The sequence below is a fragment of the Porites lutea genome, chromosome 6, assembly GCF_958299795.1.
Source record: "Porites lutea chromosome 6, jaPorLute2.1, whole genome shotgun sequence".
In the NCBI taxonomy this organism is placed as follows: domain Eukaryota; kingdom Metazoa; phylum Cnidaria; class Anthozoa; order Scleractinia; family Poritidae; genus Porites; species Porites lutea.
In genome coordinates, this window is record NC_133206.1 from 33,852,024 (window position 1) to 33,869,381 (window position 17,358).

General features: G+C 39.8%; 1 protein-coding gene across 2 annotated transcripts in view; it reads left to right on the top strand.

Annotated features, from left to right (window-relative positions):
* The window catches only part of LOC140941508 (choline kinase alpha-like), a 17,560-nt gene extending 4,347 nt beyond the window's left edge, over nt 1–13,213 (top strand). For both annotated transcript variants that reach the window (XM_073390515.1, XM_073390516.1), the window contains exons 5-10: nt 352–416; nt 1,997–2,093; nt 2,938–3,046; nt 3,875–3,975; nt 8,663–8,753; nt 11,360–13,213. In XM_073390515.1, the coding sequence (XP_073246616.1) occupies nt 352–416; nt 1,997–2,093; nt 2,938–3,046; nt 3,875–3,975; nt 8,663–8,753; nt 11,360–11,422 (526 nt within the window). In that variant the 3' untranslated portion in view covers nt 11,423–13,213. The remainder of the gene's footprint in view (nt 1–351; nt 417–1,996; nt 2,094–2,937; nt 3,047–3,874; nt 3,976–8,662; nt 8,754–11,359) is intronic.
* The last annotated feature ends 4,145 nt before the right edge of the window (nt 13,214–17,358 follow it).

A 17,358-nucleotide genomic window follows, 5' to 3' on the forward strand; every position in this document is an offset into this window, starting at 1 on the left:
TGGGGGGTAACCCTGCAATGGACTAGCATCCCATCCATGGGGTAGTAGTGATAGTGCTAGTCATGCTTCATGCTGAGGAAACCAGGATAAGCTCTCTGCTGTTTGGTCCTTTGGCTCGTGTGCACCCTTACCTTTTTACCTTTTACTCCTTAGATGGGTAGCATTATTGTATGTAGCATGGTGCAGTTTGACAATTTTCTACTGGAGCTTTTGGTCTATTCATTGCAGTTTTTCTTGAGGACACAAATACATAATGGTAGAACTTAAAGGGTAATTTTCAGGAGAATCTATTAGTTTATCAAAATTAACTTTGTGCTTGTTTCTACATGTTCCTTCCTTGGTTTCTTTTAGGAATTATTTGGAAAAAGCAACCACACCAGGCCCAGTTACATTTTGCCATAATGACCTTCAAGAAGGTTTGTCACTATAATTATCTTTTCCATAACATTTTTGTGGGTAACAAGAGGAGCCCGCAATCCTAATCTCCAGCTTATTAGGCATGCGTCGCATGTATGTAGCCAGCATTCAATTGGACTTCCACTAAAAATGACAGAGCGCAATTTGATCATGCACATTTCAAACCACAAATAACTAAGATAGTACGCATGCAAAAATATTTCAGTTCTCTGCAATAAAAAGTAGACTGTAGTTTACTTTTGAAATACAAATGGAATGGCCACTGAATACCAATGGTACTAACCTTAACGATCAACAAACTGATTAACCCATGCGTAGCTCAATGAAATATTGGAAGTCTAGACTGTTTACAGTCCCCCGTTTCTCCATACGATTGTTGAAATTGAGTGCTTTACATTACCGGCGGCCATCTTGGATGAGTGTTAAATCTACTTTTGGGGCAGGGGACAGTTTGGGAGGAGGCATAAACCCTGATGCCCACCCCATCGGTAGATATGAAACCAAGATGGCCACCCATACCGGTAACTGCTCAATCCTGATGATCTTACGAAAAAATAGGGGACTGTGAACAGTCTATTGGAAGTCTAGTCTAACAAGATACAGTAAAAACCTGCTTATAAGAACGCAAGTTTTTCCAAGCTAGGCTAAGAAGGTTCTTATAAAAATAGTGCTAACTGCAAAATTAGGCCCGGTTCAAACGCCGCTCCACTCATGTGCTAAGTACGGCAAAAGAGCGGTTTCTGAATCAATTTGGTACAGCAGTTTTAGTTTGGTGCAGCAAAAGTGTTTGGTGCAACAAAAGTTTGACAGAGTCTGTCAAACTTTTGATGTCACGGCAGTGTCGCTCCAAAGTCAAACTTTTTCAGTAAGGTCTGGCACATGAAAAGTATGATGTCTGTACCAGGCCTTAGGCTAATCAGGTTCTTAAACAGGTTTGTTTTTTTTTTTTAAATAAGGTGTTCGTCAATTTGGGCCCATTTTTTGTATTGCGTGCATAATATGTTATAAAAATCCCTTTAATCCAAGCATGTCAAAGCCATTTATGAAGGATATATAGATCTACATGTCAATTGTCTCATTGCCAGGGTTTTATCTTCATTTTACTAACTGGTAGAGCTTGTTCTGTTAAATTTGTGTATTCAGTGTTTGACTGAATTTCTCAAAATAAGAACCTGTTGTAACATTGTAGGCTAAAACAGGTCCTTATTTAAAACGGGTCTAAATGGACAAACTAAGCCTAACAGGTTCTTAAAATCTAGGTTCATATGGGCAGGTTTTTACTGTATAGGTAAACAGTGGTATACAATTTAACTCACCACCAAGCTAATGGTACTGAATGATACTAGAACCATGCTTAGCTCGATTACTCACGAAATATAAGAATTCTTATCCAATTAGACACAGTTTAAACTAGTGGTATGCAAACCGACTCACCATACAACCAATACCACTAGCTCACAAACTGTTCACACCCCCTCCCCGACAAATCAATTCTATTTACGTCTTCGTTTATTCCTCCTACTGGGCGAAATACTTGCAAATATGATTTAGAGCATTGATCAATAATATTTTTACACAGGAAACATTTTGAGAATCCCAAAAGATGGGCAGGAGAACAATGAGGAAGATGTGGATATTATGTTCATTGACTTTGAATATAGTGCCTACAACTATAGGTAACTACACCATAATTAATGTGCAGGATATTGAAGGAATAACTTCTTTATTGAGATAACCATTCATTAAGCCTGGTTTTCACTAGCGCAAAAGCGTAAGCATGAGGACATACACACACGCAGAATGGCATATTTGACTCAACAATACCTGCTCTCCTCAACCCGATGATAGAGAAGATGGTGGACAAACTGTCCGCCATATTGCTTTTGATATGTTTGCATGAGGTCTGGGTTAAAGTGACCTACGATTGGTCCACGGCCTTGTGCTTATGCTTGTGCTTATGTCGACCCAGTTTTCACTAGTCAAAGCTACGACATAAGCATAAGTGCAAGAAGAACGAACTTGTTCGTTTTTCTTGTGCTTGTGCTTATGTCGACCCAGTTTTCACTTGCTTACACATGTGCTTGTGCTTATGCTTATGGTTATGTTTATGCATTAGTGAAAACCAGGCTGTAGTATCGTACACACTCATTTTTGAAATGTTATTTCCCATGAAAAGATAGTGAACCCTCAAAGTAGCTGTGGGCCCAGTTGTGTGAAGGTCAATTGGCACTAATTGGCATTGAATGGGAACCCCTAATTGACAAGAAGTTTGTTTACCAACAATATCAAGTCAAATAGTAAAATTACGCTGGAAATTAGACTTGCATTTTTTTGTACTTTTGTAGCAGGACTGTAAGGTCTTGTAATTCAATTTGTAAGGTATTGTATTTTTTTAGTTTATTTAATGGCAATTTTTGTTGTGTAAGTGTTGTTAGAGATTGAAGTGAAATTTTAAAAAAAAGTCCTTGACTGATTTCTCAACATTCACCCACTCTTTTTTACTGCTATTCTTCATTCCAGGGCTTTTGACCTGGCAAATCATTTCTGTGAATGGATGTCCGATTACAGTGTTCCTGCTCCTTCATATTTTTCTTTGTCACTGAGCAAATATCCCAGTAAAGAGCAACAAGTGAGTCATGACTCAGATTCCAAACAATGTAGCCAGTAGGAGTTGCAGTATTTGTGTGACAGAGGCCAGTCTCAATACCTTCCCACTATGAACACTAAATACAGAAATGCATTATAAACACTAGTATTAAAAAGTCACCAGCATCAGTTGACTCCTAACAATAACAGCACGTAATCAAGAGAAAGTGTTATGAGAATTATGAAAATGATCATTGAATGGACACTCTTTGATCTTTTACCAAATGATTTTGACTAAAACTGTGAAAGGTTTGAACCCAGGAGTCATTTCATAAGTAAGTTGAGTATGATCGTCCGGGTGAACGTAGTCCTGAATAGAACTGTTATTGTTGACAGTGACTGACGTTTCAACAACCTGTGCGGTAGTCATCTTCAGAGTCAAAGTGAGCGGTATCATGTCCGTTGATGGTATTATACTCTGGTTATTGATCTAGATTGGAAGTATGTCACCTTTTCGAAATTCTAGTTCTAGCAGTTTGTGGTTTTGTCCATAAACCCAGTACCCTGGGTGCCAGAGGCTTTTCATGCGCGGTCTCCGGTTTCGGTCAAGTCTTAAAAAGTGACCCCCGCTTCGCCGCTCGTGTCTTCGGCCTTCGGCCGAACACGTGTCGGCCCGCGGCCGACGAAACGAAGCTCCCCGTCGCACGCGAGAAAAAACCTCTGGTAACCAGGGTATAAACCTAGTAAACAGACTAGTGTCCAGACCCTGAGAGAAAAAGGTTGGCAGAACTCAGATTTTCGTCTCGCCTGAGGAATTGTGTCACCCAATGAAAATACGTCATTCTCATTATTAAGTTTGTTTTACTGACAGCTGCTGTTTGTTCGGGCTTACTTGGGAAGGAATACACCCATTAATGGAACAATTTGTGCACCAACGATAGAGGAAACGGAGTTATTGGATCAAATCGACAGGTAATGCTTTAAACGCGACACCACCACAAGTTTCCCCAGGAAACGAGCGAAGAAATTCCATACTGGTGACGTGTCACTACCTAGATGTGGGTAGTGAATCTCATTGGTTAAAAATTTGCTTTAACCAATCAGAAGCACTACCAAGATCTGGATAATGACGCGTCGTCAGTATGGTGTTTCTACGCTCGTTCCTCAAACTTCATTTCCTTGGGAAACCAGTGGTGGCTTGCCGAGATGTCGGCTGTTTTCTCAGGCGTTTTCAAACACTCTTTCATCTGTCTTGCATTTGCAGTTTTCCTCCACGGTAGGGGGGGGGGGGATTCTAACACTAATACAGTACAGTATTGGCCGTTTTCTCTGAAGAGATGGATCATCTGTCTCAGAACCTCTATCTGTCGGAAAATCGTCGTCGTGTGAAAACGAGTGGGTGGTTATTTCGACGAGTAATCCTTCTAATTTTATGCGTCTGGTTAATTCGTTTGATTGGACGGATTTTGTTTCAGGTAGATTATCCTTTGCGGGGGATAATCCATCTCTAGTGTAAACATGGTCATAATGAAATTTGGTAGCCTTGAATTTTGTCAAACTGTTGTCTTGATCGTGTGCGAGACCCTGCATCTTAGTGGCTCTTTAAAAGAACGTTAGTAGTTTTAAGGAAATAAAACTGTGTTGAAATAAGCATACAGTCGAATCTCCGATAACGGATACCTCTCGTGGACAGACAACTTCCATACGCGTCATGCACGTGCAGGGACATATAATCGCAACTCCTATTTTAATCTCTCTTAAGCTGACACTTCTGCTTGTCCTGGGGTTGTGGTTTATACACTTGCAGTAGGTTTGTACAGTACCGCAAATGATCCCGGACCCCATATTTCCGTATTCCTCGACGTTTAAACAAAAGACGAGTTTCCTGCTTAACGTCCTTCCAGTACACAGAAACGAAACATCAATGCTTGAAAGAAAGGAGAACAAATTGCTAAAAGAAGCAATACGGTTATTTATCGTTTTATTCATTTCATTGTCTTACGCGTCAGCACTATTCACTATTCATCTATGCTTGAAGTCCATTGCATTCCTCTACTTTTCAAGGGATCATTTGCGGTCGACTGTGGGGATCATTTGCGGTCGATAGTGGGAATCATTTGCGGTCGACACTGGGGATCATTTGCGGCCCATTTCAGATTTTGGGATCTTTTGCGGTTCTGTACAAGTTCGAATTAACTTTGTCGCCTATGGGGCAGACCATTGGAAAAGTTATGGCGGTGATGGTGAATTTTCATGAACATTTCCCTTATTTCTTTAGTTCCTTTTCCTTTTCCTTTTTTGTACTTCGCCTACCCCTCCCCCATGACTTTTCTAACGGTCCGTCCCTAACTGGTCCTGAAAACTTTGCCGGCCGGGTATTGAAGCCAGTAGTAAACGGAAAAATAGTTGAATGCATTGTAATGAAGGTTGTTTTTTATTACTATTATTATCAATTATTTTTTAAAAAATAGATTGAAAATGAAACAAAAGAAAAACAACTAATAATTTCAATACATACACTGTATACTAGGACACTATTTTATATTTTCACCATTGGCTGAGAAATAGAAATAAATTTTAAAAAATGATTTAAAAAAATAACTAAAAAGGAAAAAAATGAAGGTTCTTGAAAACCACAAAGTGGCTCTTTGATAAAAACAGAAAAATCGGTGAGGACGCTTAAAACACAAAACCTTATTTCGAGAACACGCTCGTCAATGTGTACAGTAATGTACGCTACTGAAAGACTTGGGTTCGTGTACGTGTTTTATCGAAATTAAACGCACGCACTGGAATGTTTCGTGCACAGCAGGTAACAAGTGCGTTTATTTACTTATCACGAACAGGAAGTCTCTGACCCTTTGTCATAACTGAGCGCTACCAACTAAATCACAAGCGGCCGGAAGTCTCTAACCCTTTCAGTTGAACTGAGTGCTTTATACCGCAAAGCCACTAGTTCGTAAATAACAAGAATTATGGAAGCTGCGGTAAAAAGTTAAAAGCACATTTTAGAGTGTTTTTACTTGAACCGTGAAATAGGTAGTAGAATACTACGCACTATTACGCACTAATTCTATTGTCTTCTTTTGTTAACTTCTTGCTATTTTGCACCATAAGTTAGTACCTGTTTCACGGTTCAAGTAAAATCACTCTATGTGCAAATGGCGATGTAAATAAATCAAAATACGTTTCATAAGAAAGAACTAAGTTCGCTGGAGATGTTGTAAACACTACTTGCCTTGACTAGTTCTCCCGGTAAGAGGGTATTGTACGTTTGCGACCAATGTAATGTTGAATTTACGAGTGAAATGAAATAAAAAGAAAACACAGAAATAAGTTTTATAGTTAAAATTACCTTGTTAAGTTCATAATAAGGACGCGAGGAGGGGGAAGAAGTCTCAATGCTTGAAAATCGTGCATAATAGACCATTAACTTCTTCTAATGAGCCCCCAGAATTTCGAACAGAGCACTTTATCCTCGTAGTCTGCTGGGAATCCTAGCACTTCGTTTGGCTGAGGTGCACGCCACATTTCGGCGAGAGTACATTAACTGATATAATTGTACTAAATCAAACTGTTGATTTCTATCGACTGTGATAGTTGATTCGGGCTTTTCACCCTATATCGACCGTTATGAAAAAAACTCGAGTTTGTTTGTTTATTGTTCGGTAGAAGGTGCGATCACACCGTCTCTGATTTCACGGTTGGAGTAAAATGTAACCCTATAGTCTTGCAACGTCTCCACTTCCTTGTTTATGTTGTTTTTATGGGTCGGTTGAAGTTGCAGATAATTTTGTCATTTTAAGCGCTTGTTCGTAACACGGTGGCGGGTTTTCATCATCAGAGCCATCAATATCTTCCGTCCAAAATCCCGCATTGAATTGAGAAGAAACTTCTTGAGCATTTTGAACTACGGTGAAATAGTCAGGCAAAGCCAACGAGGAAGCTTCACCAAACGGTGAACGGTGAGGAGAATGATTAGAAGGTGACAATGGAGATGGTGATTTTTCCAAGTCTTCTGCCGGAATTCTGGAGACAGCAACTTCACTTGAGCTCCGTTTTCTCCGTCTTTTGTGGAAAAATATTATGGTGCAGACACCGCCCAAAAAGAATAAACCGATGAATACACCTCCACAGACTTTTGCTGCCACTGATTGTCTACATTCTTCTATCCTATTTGTCCTGCAGGATTTTGACAGACCGAGCAAGATAAGCAGAAACGACAGCGCCACAACACACGATAAAATTAGAAATATGCATATTATCAAAACGACTCCAGTTTTTCCCGTCCAACAAGTCGACCATCTGAAGGCTGCTCGTTCGTTAGTAGCCCTCTCTGCTCGCGTCACTGACATATCATCCATTTTCCAAGTCAACAATGCTTATTTCAAGCGAACTCTTTAGTGTCGTTTAAATCTTAGAAAGTTGTTTTTCCTCTTTTCCTGCTCCTGTTGTTAAGTCAAACCCTTTACATCTTCCGTTTTGCTTGTACTCACGTAGAGCTTGTGGCAAATTGTGAGCTCAAATTGAATTAAGTGAAACTTAGTTTTGAGGAAGTCAAGTACACTTGAGCACTTGTGGTTAACCTATTGCCCCTAGTCAGTTAAATATAGGGTCACATGCAAATTATGTATAACGTTCAAGTTTTTAGACGAGTGCTTTAGTGTGATCATCCAATTAAAACTTCCTTGTTGATTCTTTCCCATGGAATATTTTTCCAGTGTATTTTACAAATTGCAATTAAGGAATTTTTAGGCGCTCTTTTTACCAGGTCCTTTGTCATCCAAGTTCAAGATCTCTGAATTCATGTGACATTTTCCACGTAATTCGCTTTGTTTTCGTAGTTTTCTTCTGTATAACTTTTCCTCGGCCGGAGGTACTTCAGTTTTCAATTTTGGCGAATGAGGAATCATTCCTCGTGACGTAGGTTGTGCGTCAAACGGCTAATCGAAACAAACTGTGCGTGAAATTCAGCGTGCATAATATTGTTCAAATGAGGCCTTAAACTGCGGTTTAAAAAATAAAATTGGAATCCAAGCTTTCACCGATCAACGGCATCATCAGGGATGAGAAAATATTCCGCGCGGAGCTATATATATATATGTACGAAATAGGTGTAAGGTAAAATGTATAAAAGCGGTAAAAGCGTTAAAATGATGTAAAGTATGGTTGAAAGGTATAAAAGTAAAAAACTTTGAATAAAATACAACAGTATAATGACCGACTGTCTCTAGACAAAAGAGTCTAGGTTTGTATTTCAAATTTGTTATTTCTATACATTTATACCTACTAGAGCTATCCGAACCCGTGCTCTGGGCACTGGGCCACGCTGCCTCTCCTAAGAGAGACTAGTGAAAACAGGCTTGAGCGGCTGTGAAGGTAGCATGCTTGCTCTCCTAACAACATCCCCCATAATTGGTCAAAGTCAAAATTTGACAAAATTTCCACATTTCATTTGTAAAATGCAGAAAAATAAGTAACTTCAGGTGAAACTACAACAAAAGAGGTTTCGTTCGAACGGTATCACCGCAGCATTTCCTCCAAAGACTCTAAAGTTATAACCGCCAGTCTCCATCATTCATCCTCGAAGTGACATGGCTTGCCATCTGCTACATCAAGAGCTACTACACCCTACTTACCAGTGTATATTATATTTCAGATTTGTTTTGGCGTCGCATTTCTTCTATGGACTGTGGGGTGTAGTACAGGAGGGCTTCTCAAGCACTGGTAACATCATGTTTAACTACCTGGTATGTTTAGCATCACATTAGAGAGCTTTAGATTTGAAGACGAGGACGACTACGACTTCGCAAAGGCTTCTGGGGTTGTTACTAAGGACAGAGAAAAAAATTGACCAATAGCTGACCGGCGCATCCCCAGTAACCATCCCAGAAACAATTGCGGGCCGCATTTCGGGCCGCAGTTAGTTAGCACTAACCCAGGGTTAAATTTTGATCCGGGTTTCTTTTTCTTTTGTTTAAAGGCATTTTCTGGGATAAGTTTCCCTATTCTTTTTAGAGCGTACAATCACCAAATTGCAGACCAAAGGAATTAAAATGAATTTGCTTTTTAAGCTTTTATATCTGAATTCAAATTTCGCACTAACCTTGGGTTATTTTAACCCAGCTTTGAACAACCCGGCCCAGGTGTTTTTGTAGAGAAGTGAACACTCCCGACCACAACAGCTCCCTAACTTAAAAGCTTATGTGTAGTTTATCACCCGTTTTCAAACGAACAATGGAAAAAAGTGGTCAATGATTGCTGAGAAAGATATTACTGATAGTTGTTTCTAACCCTTCAAGCCCCAATATCCACGTAGAAATTCTCTAGACTGATTTCCGTACATTTCCTTAAAGATTTAGTTAGGAGAATTTAAAAGTAAATCAAAGCATTTTCTCTTTGTTAATTAAAATTGCCATAACCTGTAGTAATGGTGTACGGATATTGTTAGAAAAAAATTGACGTTGTTCACTCTTGGGACTAAAAGGTTAAGCCTGGTCAGTTTCCATGTGATCGCTGCGATTGCGATGCGATCTATCAAAGTGATAATCTAGAAACATGGCTTAACCCTGTAAACCCTAATATCAGAGTGTATATTCTATATTAACGGAAACTCAGAGGTACGTTGATCGCGGCCGCCATCTTGAAAAGCCAAGGAAAAGATTAAGGGAGGAGGGGCGGGAAAGGGGGGGGGAGAAGAGAGAACTTTTTTCTTCCCCTCCCCCTCCCCCTCCCCCTCCCCCTCCTCTATTTGAAACCCATCAACATCTCCCTTAAACACAGTTTTTGACTCGTCCCAACTCTCTGGTAGCATTAACGTCCAAGTTGGCGGGACAACGGCATTACCGAAAACAAATCATGGATCGCGCCCAAATACGTGTGCTTTAAAGGCTATTGTCTTTACATACCCTATCATACTGATGAGGAGTATATATACCTGGATTTTTGAAAACCGGGTCAGCAAAAATATCAACTCATTCTACTACTTGGCGATTCAAAACAACAAAACTCATTCAAAGGCCAAAAAAAAGCCTTTATCTGTTATCTGACGCCGGGCAGTAAGTTGGTGGTCCCTAGAAGCATTCTAACGAGTCCAAATTTAAAGTGACGCAAATTTTAGATCATTTATTCAGTAAACTGACTTCGCGAAGATTCAAACCGGTGTCATTTCAGTCTCGAACTTTTTAAGTTCAGTGAACTGCAGCGAAAGAGTGCCTGGTTAAGGCTTACATAACAACTTAAATAGTTATCAAAACACTACTTTTTTCGCGGTCCGATAAACAACAGGATTCCGCATGGAATAGACAACAAAGTGAATGAGACATAGTGCACAAATTATATATCACCTTCTTTTCTGCAAAAACCGGCCTATGGCGCAATACCATTACTAGACCTAGATCCAATTTTCGGGAGTCGAGAGTTGCTTTTCCAAGGTACAATGAGCTAAGTTAAACACCGACGAAACAATATTGGCACGGAATATTTTGGCGAAACCGCAGTTCAACCACGCGATCACATACCTGTCAAAACCATGCGGAAATCATACAATCACACACTTTCGTGGCACTGATAAGACTATCCACAACCACGCATAATCTTCTCACGCTTAACATAACCGAAATATCATCGAATAACTCGGAAAAACTCAGCCTATTGCCAGATAAACACCTCTGGACTTTTCTCTTACACTCGTCTTATTCAAGTTCCCGGATTTAGACTCACACGGTGCGCGGATCACCTTAGCCTTGCTTTCACACCAGAAAAAGTCTTGGCCCGGGTCAGAATTCACCGGCGATTTTGCTCTCACCTAATTCATATGACTCCTAAGAGCCTGTTCCCGAGGCCAAAGACTTAATGGTCACCTTAGAAAAGCGAACGATATCGTACCTTTCTGTCTCAGCCCGGATCAGGGTGATTGATCCGTTTAACCAAATGAAACGAGAAAATTTAACGATATTGGACGATGCAGACTCTGCGAAGATAGTCGTAAGATAGTCATTGTGTCTACATCCACTTCAACACAAATCCCTAGCCACAAAACAAGCAAAAAAAAACACATAAGCAAACAACACAGTAAACACATGTCAAGCTATTAGACAGGGGAAGTTGCGAAAAATTACAAAATGTTTGCTAACCCGGTTTTCATAACTCCAGGTAGATGTATTTGTTTAACAATTTATCAGGACTTTTGATCTGTTGATTTTTCTCTTTTCTCTCACGACCGTAATGTTTTACTGAGAAGTGTTACGGCAGGGAGAAATTCAATGTTCGTCAATCATAGGGTTTAACGGGTTTAGAGTTCCAAAGAATTTGTCCTTTTATTATTTGACTTCTCTCTTGTTATTGTTTCTTCCAGGAGTATGCTGTGGCGCGGTTCGAAGCTTACGTACAACATAAGAAAAAATTGGGTCTTATTTAATGGGTTCTTTGTGAAGTGTTTGAATTTTTTTTATCGAAGTCGGAACTGAAAGATTTCTATTTAGATATTAAGATTATTGATGTAATATATAAAACATAGGGTTTTTTTTCATTCTAATTGAATACGAAGGGGAGAAAGGGACATCCGATGCATGTTTAATCGCTGGAGACGACTTGCCAACGATCGTGGCATCCTTCGACCTGCACGATTGTTGAGAATCATAATCAAACTTAACGAGTTCAAATGAATAACAAACGTTAAAAGGCGATATGGGGTATTTTGACTGTACAGTCGACTCCCAATAACTCGAACCTCCTAGGGAAATCGAAGAAAGTTCGAGTTAGCGAGAGTTCGAGTTATCGGGAGTTCGAGTTATCGGGAGTCGGAAGCAAGTAACCAGAAGTAAGAAAGTAGGCAAATGGATGGGAAGGGAATGCAATTGAGCAAAAAGGTATACAGGGATGGAGGCTGAATTTGAACTGGAATGACAGAAAAGTAAAGACAAAGCATTGACTCGGTTGTTTTGAAATAAGTACAGTCCAGTGTACAGGTTTTTTTTGCTTGACTTGTCTCACGCTCACAACAGGGTTCGAGTTATCGAGGGTTAAATTATGTAGAAGTGACCTGAAGGGAAACAAAAATTACTTCGAGTTAGCGGGAGGGTCGAGTTATCGAGGGTCGAGTTACCGGGGGTAAAATTACAGTAAATGTATGAGGGAAATCCAGGGGAAATCGACTTTGGTTCGAGTTAGCGCAAGGTTCGAGTTATCGGGAGTCAACTGTATTTAACAATAGGTACGTTTAATTAATTTTAGTTTTTATTTCGAACGAATGGTTGGCGTGAGCGATTGCTTCTTGCTTTGGTTATCATTCGCTTAGGCTGAATTTTTCGTGATAAATAATTGGGAGTTGTTTTAAGTGGGTAATATTTATAATAATTACAATAATGATAATGATAATAATAATTACAGTACTTTTTGTGTAAAGGCTGGTTTTCAATAGCGACGGAGTCTGAGTGGGAATCGTAAGCGTGAAAATCAAAAATCGGAGTCGTAAGGGGAGTCATAAGCGCGACGGAAACGGAGTTGCAAGAATCGGAACGTTTCCATTTAATTCTGACCCCGCTTACGACTCGGTCGTTTCCGATTTAGTGAAAACCAGATTGTCGGAGTCGGAAGCAGAAGCGGAAGGATAAACCAATCACAATGCACGTTTCCACGCTTCGTGATTGGTTTAGTTCTTCCGCTTCTCCTTGGGACCTCGACAACCTAGTTTTCACTTGATCGTAAACGACGGAGTCGTATTCGGAAACAGAACGCTGTTTTCATTAGATCGTAAAGTCCTACAATTCTGATTACGACTCCGACTCCGACTCCGTCGTTAGTGAAATCCAGCCTTGATTTAGGCATTTTGCCATCATCCTAACTCGACTTCTAGTCACAACTGTTCTTTCTATTGCTTTCACGACAATAGCTTTTACACTCTTTATGCCTTTTCCCAACACAGATTTATCTCTTGCACATTTTTAAATATATATAATACTTTACCAAAGAAAAAAACCAACAAACAAACAAAGCATACATGGCATCAACAGTACATCAGACTGAAGACACGGTAATCTGAAGACTGAAGGGTTGACAAAAACCAATGAAAAGACGATAAGAATTCAGTGTATTGTATTGATGCTAATTATTTTATACTCTCTTAAAATGAAATTATGTTTCAATTTCCAGCTGTTTTGCCATCCTTATTAACCATGTTGTTTCGAGATTAGAGTTGCTATTGCCAAAATATGCGTGAGGTTTTTCTTCAACTCGCTACTTGCTTAAGTTGGGAAAAAAACACCCGAGTGGAATTCCGGAATCCTTGAGCTGTGTTCCGGATTCCAAAGCCCAGAATTCCGGATTCCTCAAGGAAAAATTTCCCTGATTCCGGGATCCAGATTTCCTTACATGAGGTGATGTTGTAAGAAAATTGGTCCGCAATGCCTCAATGTGTCTAGTGTGCCTTCTGATTGTTAAATGGAACATACAGTCCCACTGTCTCATTTCATTGTTTAATTGAAATAGCCCTATAGTCTTTTGTAAATTCTTTTTATTGTTGCAGTTACAGATAATTGTGTCAATGTAATTGCTTGCTCGTAGCACGGTAGCGGGTCTTCTTTTTAAAAAAATCTAAAAATCTTGTCTTTTCCTTAAAACCAGCTTTAAAATCTTCTTCTGATGGCTGATACAAATGTATTGGCCAGGTTGTAGGCGCCCACTTTTTCACGATTAGACCTGCCACCCTTTCAAAATAGCGTCGGTGTAGTTCCGGCCTCCGGGTGTAGTTACATCTCGGGGTAGCCAATAGATTAAAATCGCAATCGATAAAAAATCGTTAGCTATCAAGAGAGTTTTATCGATTGATAACGGAAAACGGTGAAATTCTATCTAGGGTAATCTTTGACATGTTTTACACAGCCAGACGTTTCTGAAATTCCCTGATTTTTCCCTGACCAACTGAATTAACAATTTCACAAATTAGTCCCCAAAGCGATCGTAGAGTGCATCAGCAAAGATGGCAGGCATCGTGAAAAAGGTCTATTGATAGTTCCTTAACATAACATTAAAAAAGGATTGATTTTCTTGGAAAAACCCAACATCAACTTGTCGTTCAATTTCATGTTCAATATTCTACCAATTCAACATGATTCCATAAAATGTACAAAAGATTTTTAAGGTTAGAAAACAGTAAAGGTAGAGGGAAAAGAATAAATGTGTACTTTTAAAATTTCACTTTTCCCTGACGGCTTTCAAAGACTTAAATTTTCCCTGTCTCAAAGTGAAATTCCCGGACTCTTCCCTGACCTTGAATAATTTTTTTTCCCTTTCAAGCATTTCCTGGCCTGTGGCAACCCTGTTTTAGCGTGAATTTAGTTCAGGCATCCCTTCGACCCGGGGGGATGTCTGAAATTCGGATGAAATTAAACCGAACCGTTTTTGTTGTGTACAAATAGAGGGGTTTTAGGGAGAATCCTTAGTGTTTACTAGTTTCCACACGTCTCATTTTCATGTTTGCTGATCAGTTGTTACTCGTGGATGTGTTTTCTCAGCTGTACTATCTAACTTATGCCAAAAAACAACCATAGAGGCGGACTCCCGTTATAAGTTGTTTAAATCATGAAAAATCGATAATATTGATTTGACACAGCAATTTAGTTTATCGATTTTCACTGATTTCCGTTATCAATTGATAAAAATAACTTCATTACTACCGATTTTTATCGATTGACTACTCCGGGTTCTTTGACCTTCATACAAAGTTGGGCTCGTAAGCCGCACAACCTGTGATAATTACCTTTTATGTATGACGTTATAGAAGGATCTTGGCAATAGCTAGCAATAGGGCTAGTTTTCTATAAGCCGCCATTTGGTAATTATGATGTTTTTTTTAGATTCCGCACTGAAGGGCAATATTCTGATACAAACGTTTGTATGTACCACCCTGATCGTCCAAGAGGTTTTTCAGTTGAAATTTTTTCTCGTGAGAGACTGAGCCACGAAGCCGTGAGGAGAGAGAGAGAAAAACCACTCGTTACCTTTAGCCTGCAGTGCAGGCGTACTTTGGGCGGGCGAAAGCTGCTTCGTATTGCTCCAGATTGCTGTAGTCGGCATCTTTGATTTTATGACAGAGGAAGTTAGGGATAAAAGAAATATCAACCCTTAGGGTAGGTGCTAGGGCGATAGAAGGAGACCCCTCTCCCCCGCTCCGTGAAAACGCGTGCACTGCAGGCTAGGTTACCTTAGTCTTTAATCTCACTTTCATGCAGGCGGTAGGGATAGGATCTGACCCTCGGGCGCTGATTGGTTGATATTTTTACAAACACGCAAATCAATTTGATTGGTTCTTTTAATGGGAACTACCGAGGGGACGATGAGGATATCGCTCACCTGGGCAAATTTTGCCTCTCTCCACCAGGGAAGGAAATTGTCTGTAAAATACTGCATACGTAGTAATTTGCACGGGATTAAGTTAGCGATTCGCTTGACAGTCTTGACATGGATGTTGTTCAAAGAAATTTTGACCTTGGCATTCGAAGAGCGGTTTCCTGAGGTCGAAAGTCTCATTGAGCAACAAAAGAAAACTTTTTCCAGTTAGCTACACAGCTTGCGTTTTTTCTGCGAAAAAACCGCCCAATAAAACTAACTTACGTTATTCAGTCGGTTGAGATACGACAAAGGAGAATCCTTAGCGTAGCTTTTGACGTTTCAAGTGGTACTCTACTTTAATAGGCCTCAACACATTCTTCCCGGAATATTGCTATCTTTTCTCTTGGTTCCAAGGCTCTCGAAAATTTCAGAACTTCCCGCACTTCTGGCAGATTTTCTCGTTGTATCATTTCAGCTGATCATTTATATCAGACGACAGTACCTGATGACAATGTTTTCAAAAATTTGTTATTACTTCCAAACGAGTTGATCTTGGATCGGCCACTGATTTTCACATAAATTCTACAAATCTTGCAGAAGTCGTTCAAAACAATATTGGTTGCTTTTGCTCTTCTTTTTATTCCTCCTTTTTTCTGTAGCAGGAAATAATGTTGCAACAGCCTGCGTAGCAAGCGTTTCGCGCGAGTTCGACGAGAAAGTTGGGAAAAGAGCTCTTACTTTAACGCAATAACTCGATTGGAAATGCGTGCTAAGCGGACTACAAGAGTACTTAAATGAGATTTTGTCTTACCAATTATCAGCACTGAAGCACACGCGCGAACTCCACGGTACGGCCAGTACCTTATACATGCGCACGACCATATCACCCCGGCAGTCAACCTCGTCAAACATTAAACCACCTGTTTGCGTCAAAAGGCCAATCAAAATGCGTGTGTAATCATTAATTCCGCATGCATAATTTTGGTGTTTTCCGGGATTTGAGTAACGTGAGCTATACAATCATGCATCGAGTTTTAAATCCGTTATGAAATATGTATGATCAAAATGCTTAGCAGCACAAGGCCACACAACGAGATGAAACTCGCCAATGGACGCGCTTAGTTTCTGATCCTCCTAGTTTTCCTTACTAATTGTCATATAATGAAGTAGTGTTCAGTACCGCTGATATCAGGAGCCCATCAAATGGAGCCTCCATCTCCCATACAAGCCCTTGGAGTCAACCCTTTCCCGAGTAGTTATAATTAGAACGGTTCCCAGGGGAGACTTCGCGCGCCGACGGTGGGAAGAGCCAATCACAACGACGAAATGACACTGCTATTGTACTTCATCAAACAGCAGGAAATTCGTTGTTGACAGGCCAAACACAATCATAAGCTAGTGAAACGTGACTTTAGCGTTTTCATCCCTCAGAGATTTTCTTTATTTTTTCTTTCTAGCGGGTAGATTATACTGTGGAGAATTTTAAACTCTGACTATTTTAATCGTTATTTTGGTTGCTTGTCTCACATTAAGAGGCCATGAAGCTGGTCTGTTACATGCATAATGATTAACTATTACCTGCAGTCTGTAGTTCTGACAGGATTCGTTTTCTTTAGCCAATTTTTTGGAGCGTTCAGGTTCTTATTTCGGCTAAATGACTCAGTATTAATCAAATTTCTAGTTTTTCAAGGTTTTTATTTTTCCTTATTAGCTTATTAGTCAGATGATGATAATGATGACTATCACGAGCTACCGACAAAAAACAATTAAGGACTCTTACATGACCTGAGTCATTACCGTTTTTGAAATGTCTTTAAATAATATCTGGACTAAACTGTGCCATTTTGACGAAGATATCTCACTCTCACTAAAGCTTAAATCAGTCAGTGTATAGAATGAGCTCCCTCTTGTTTCGTATTTACATTTTGCGTTTATAAACGTTCTCATTTTGGAGTGGTGGACAACCTTTGCCAAATAATGATGTAGTAGAATTTTTGATAGTATGAATGGGGCTCTATGAAGGAA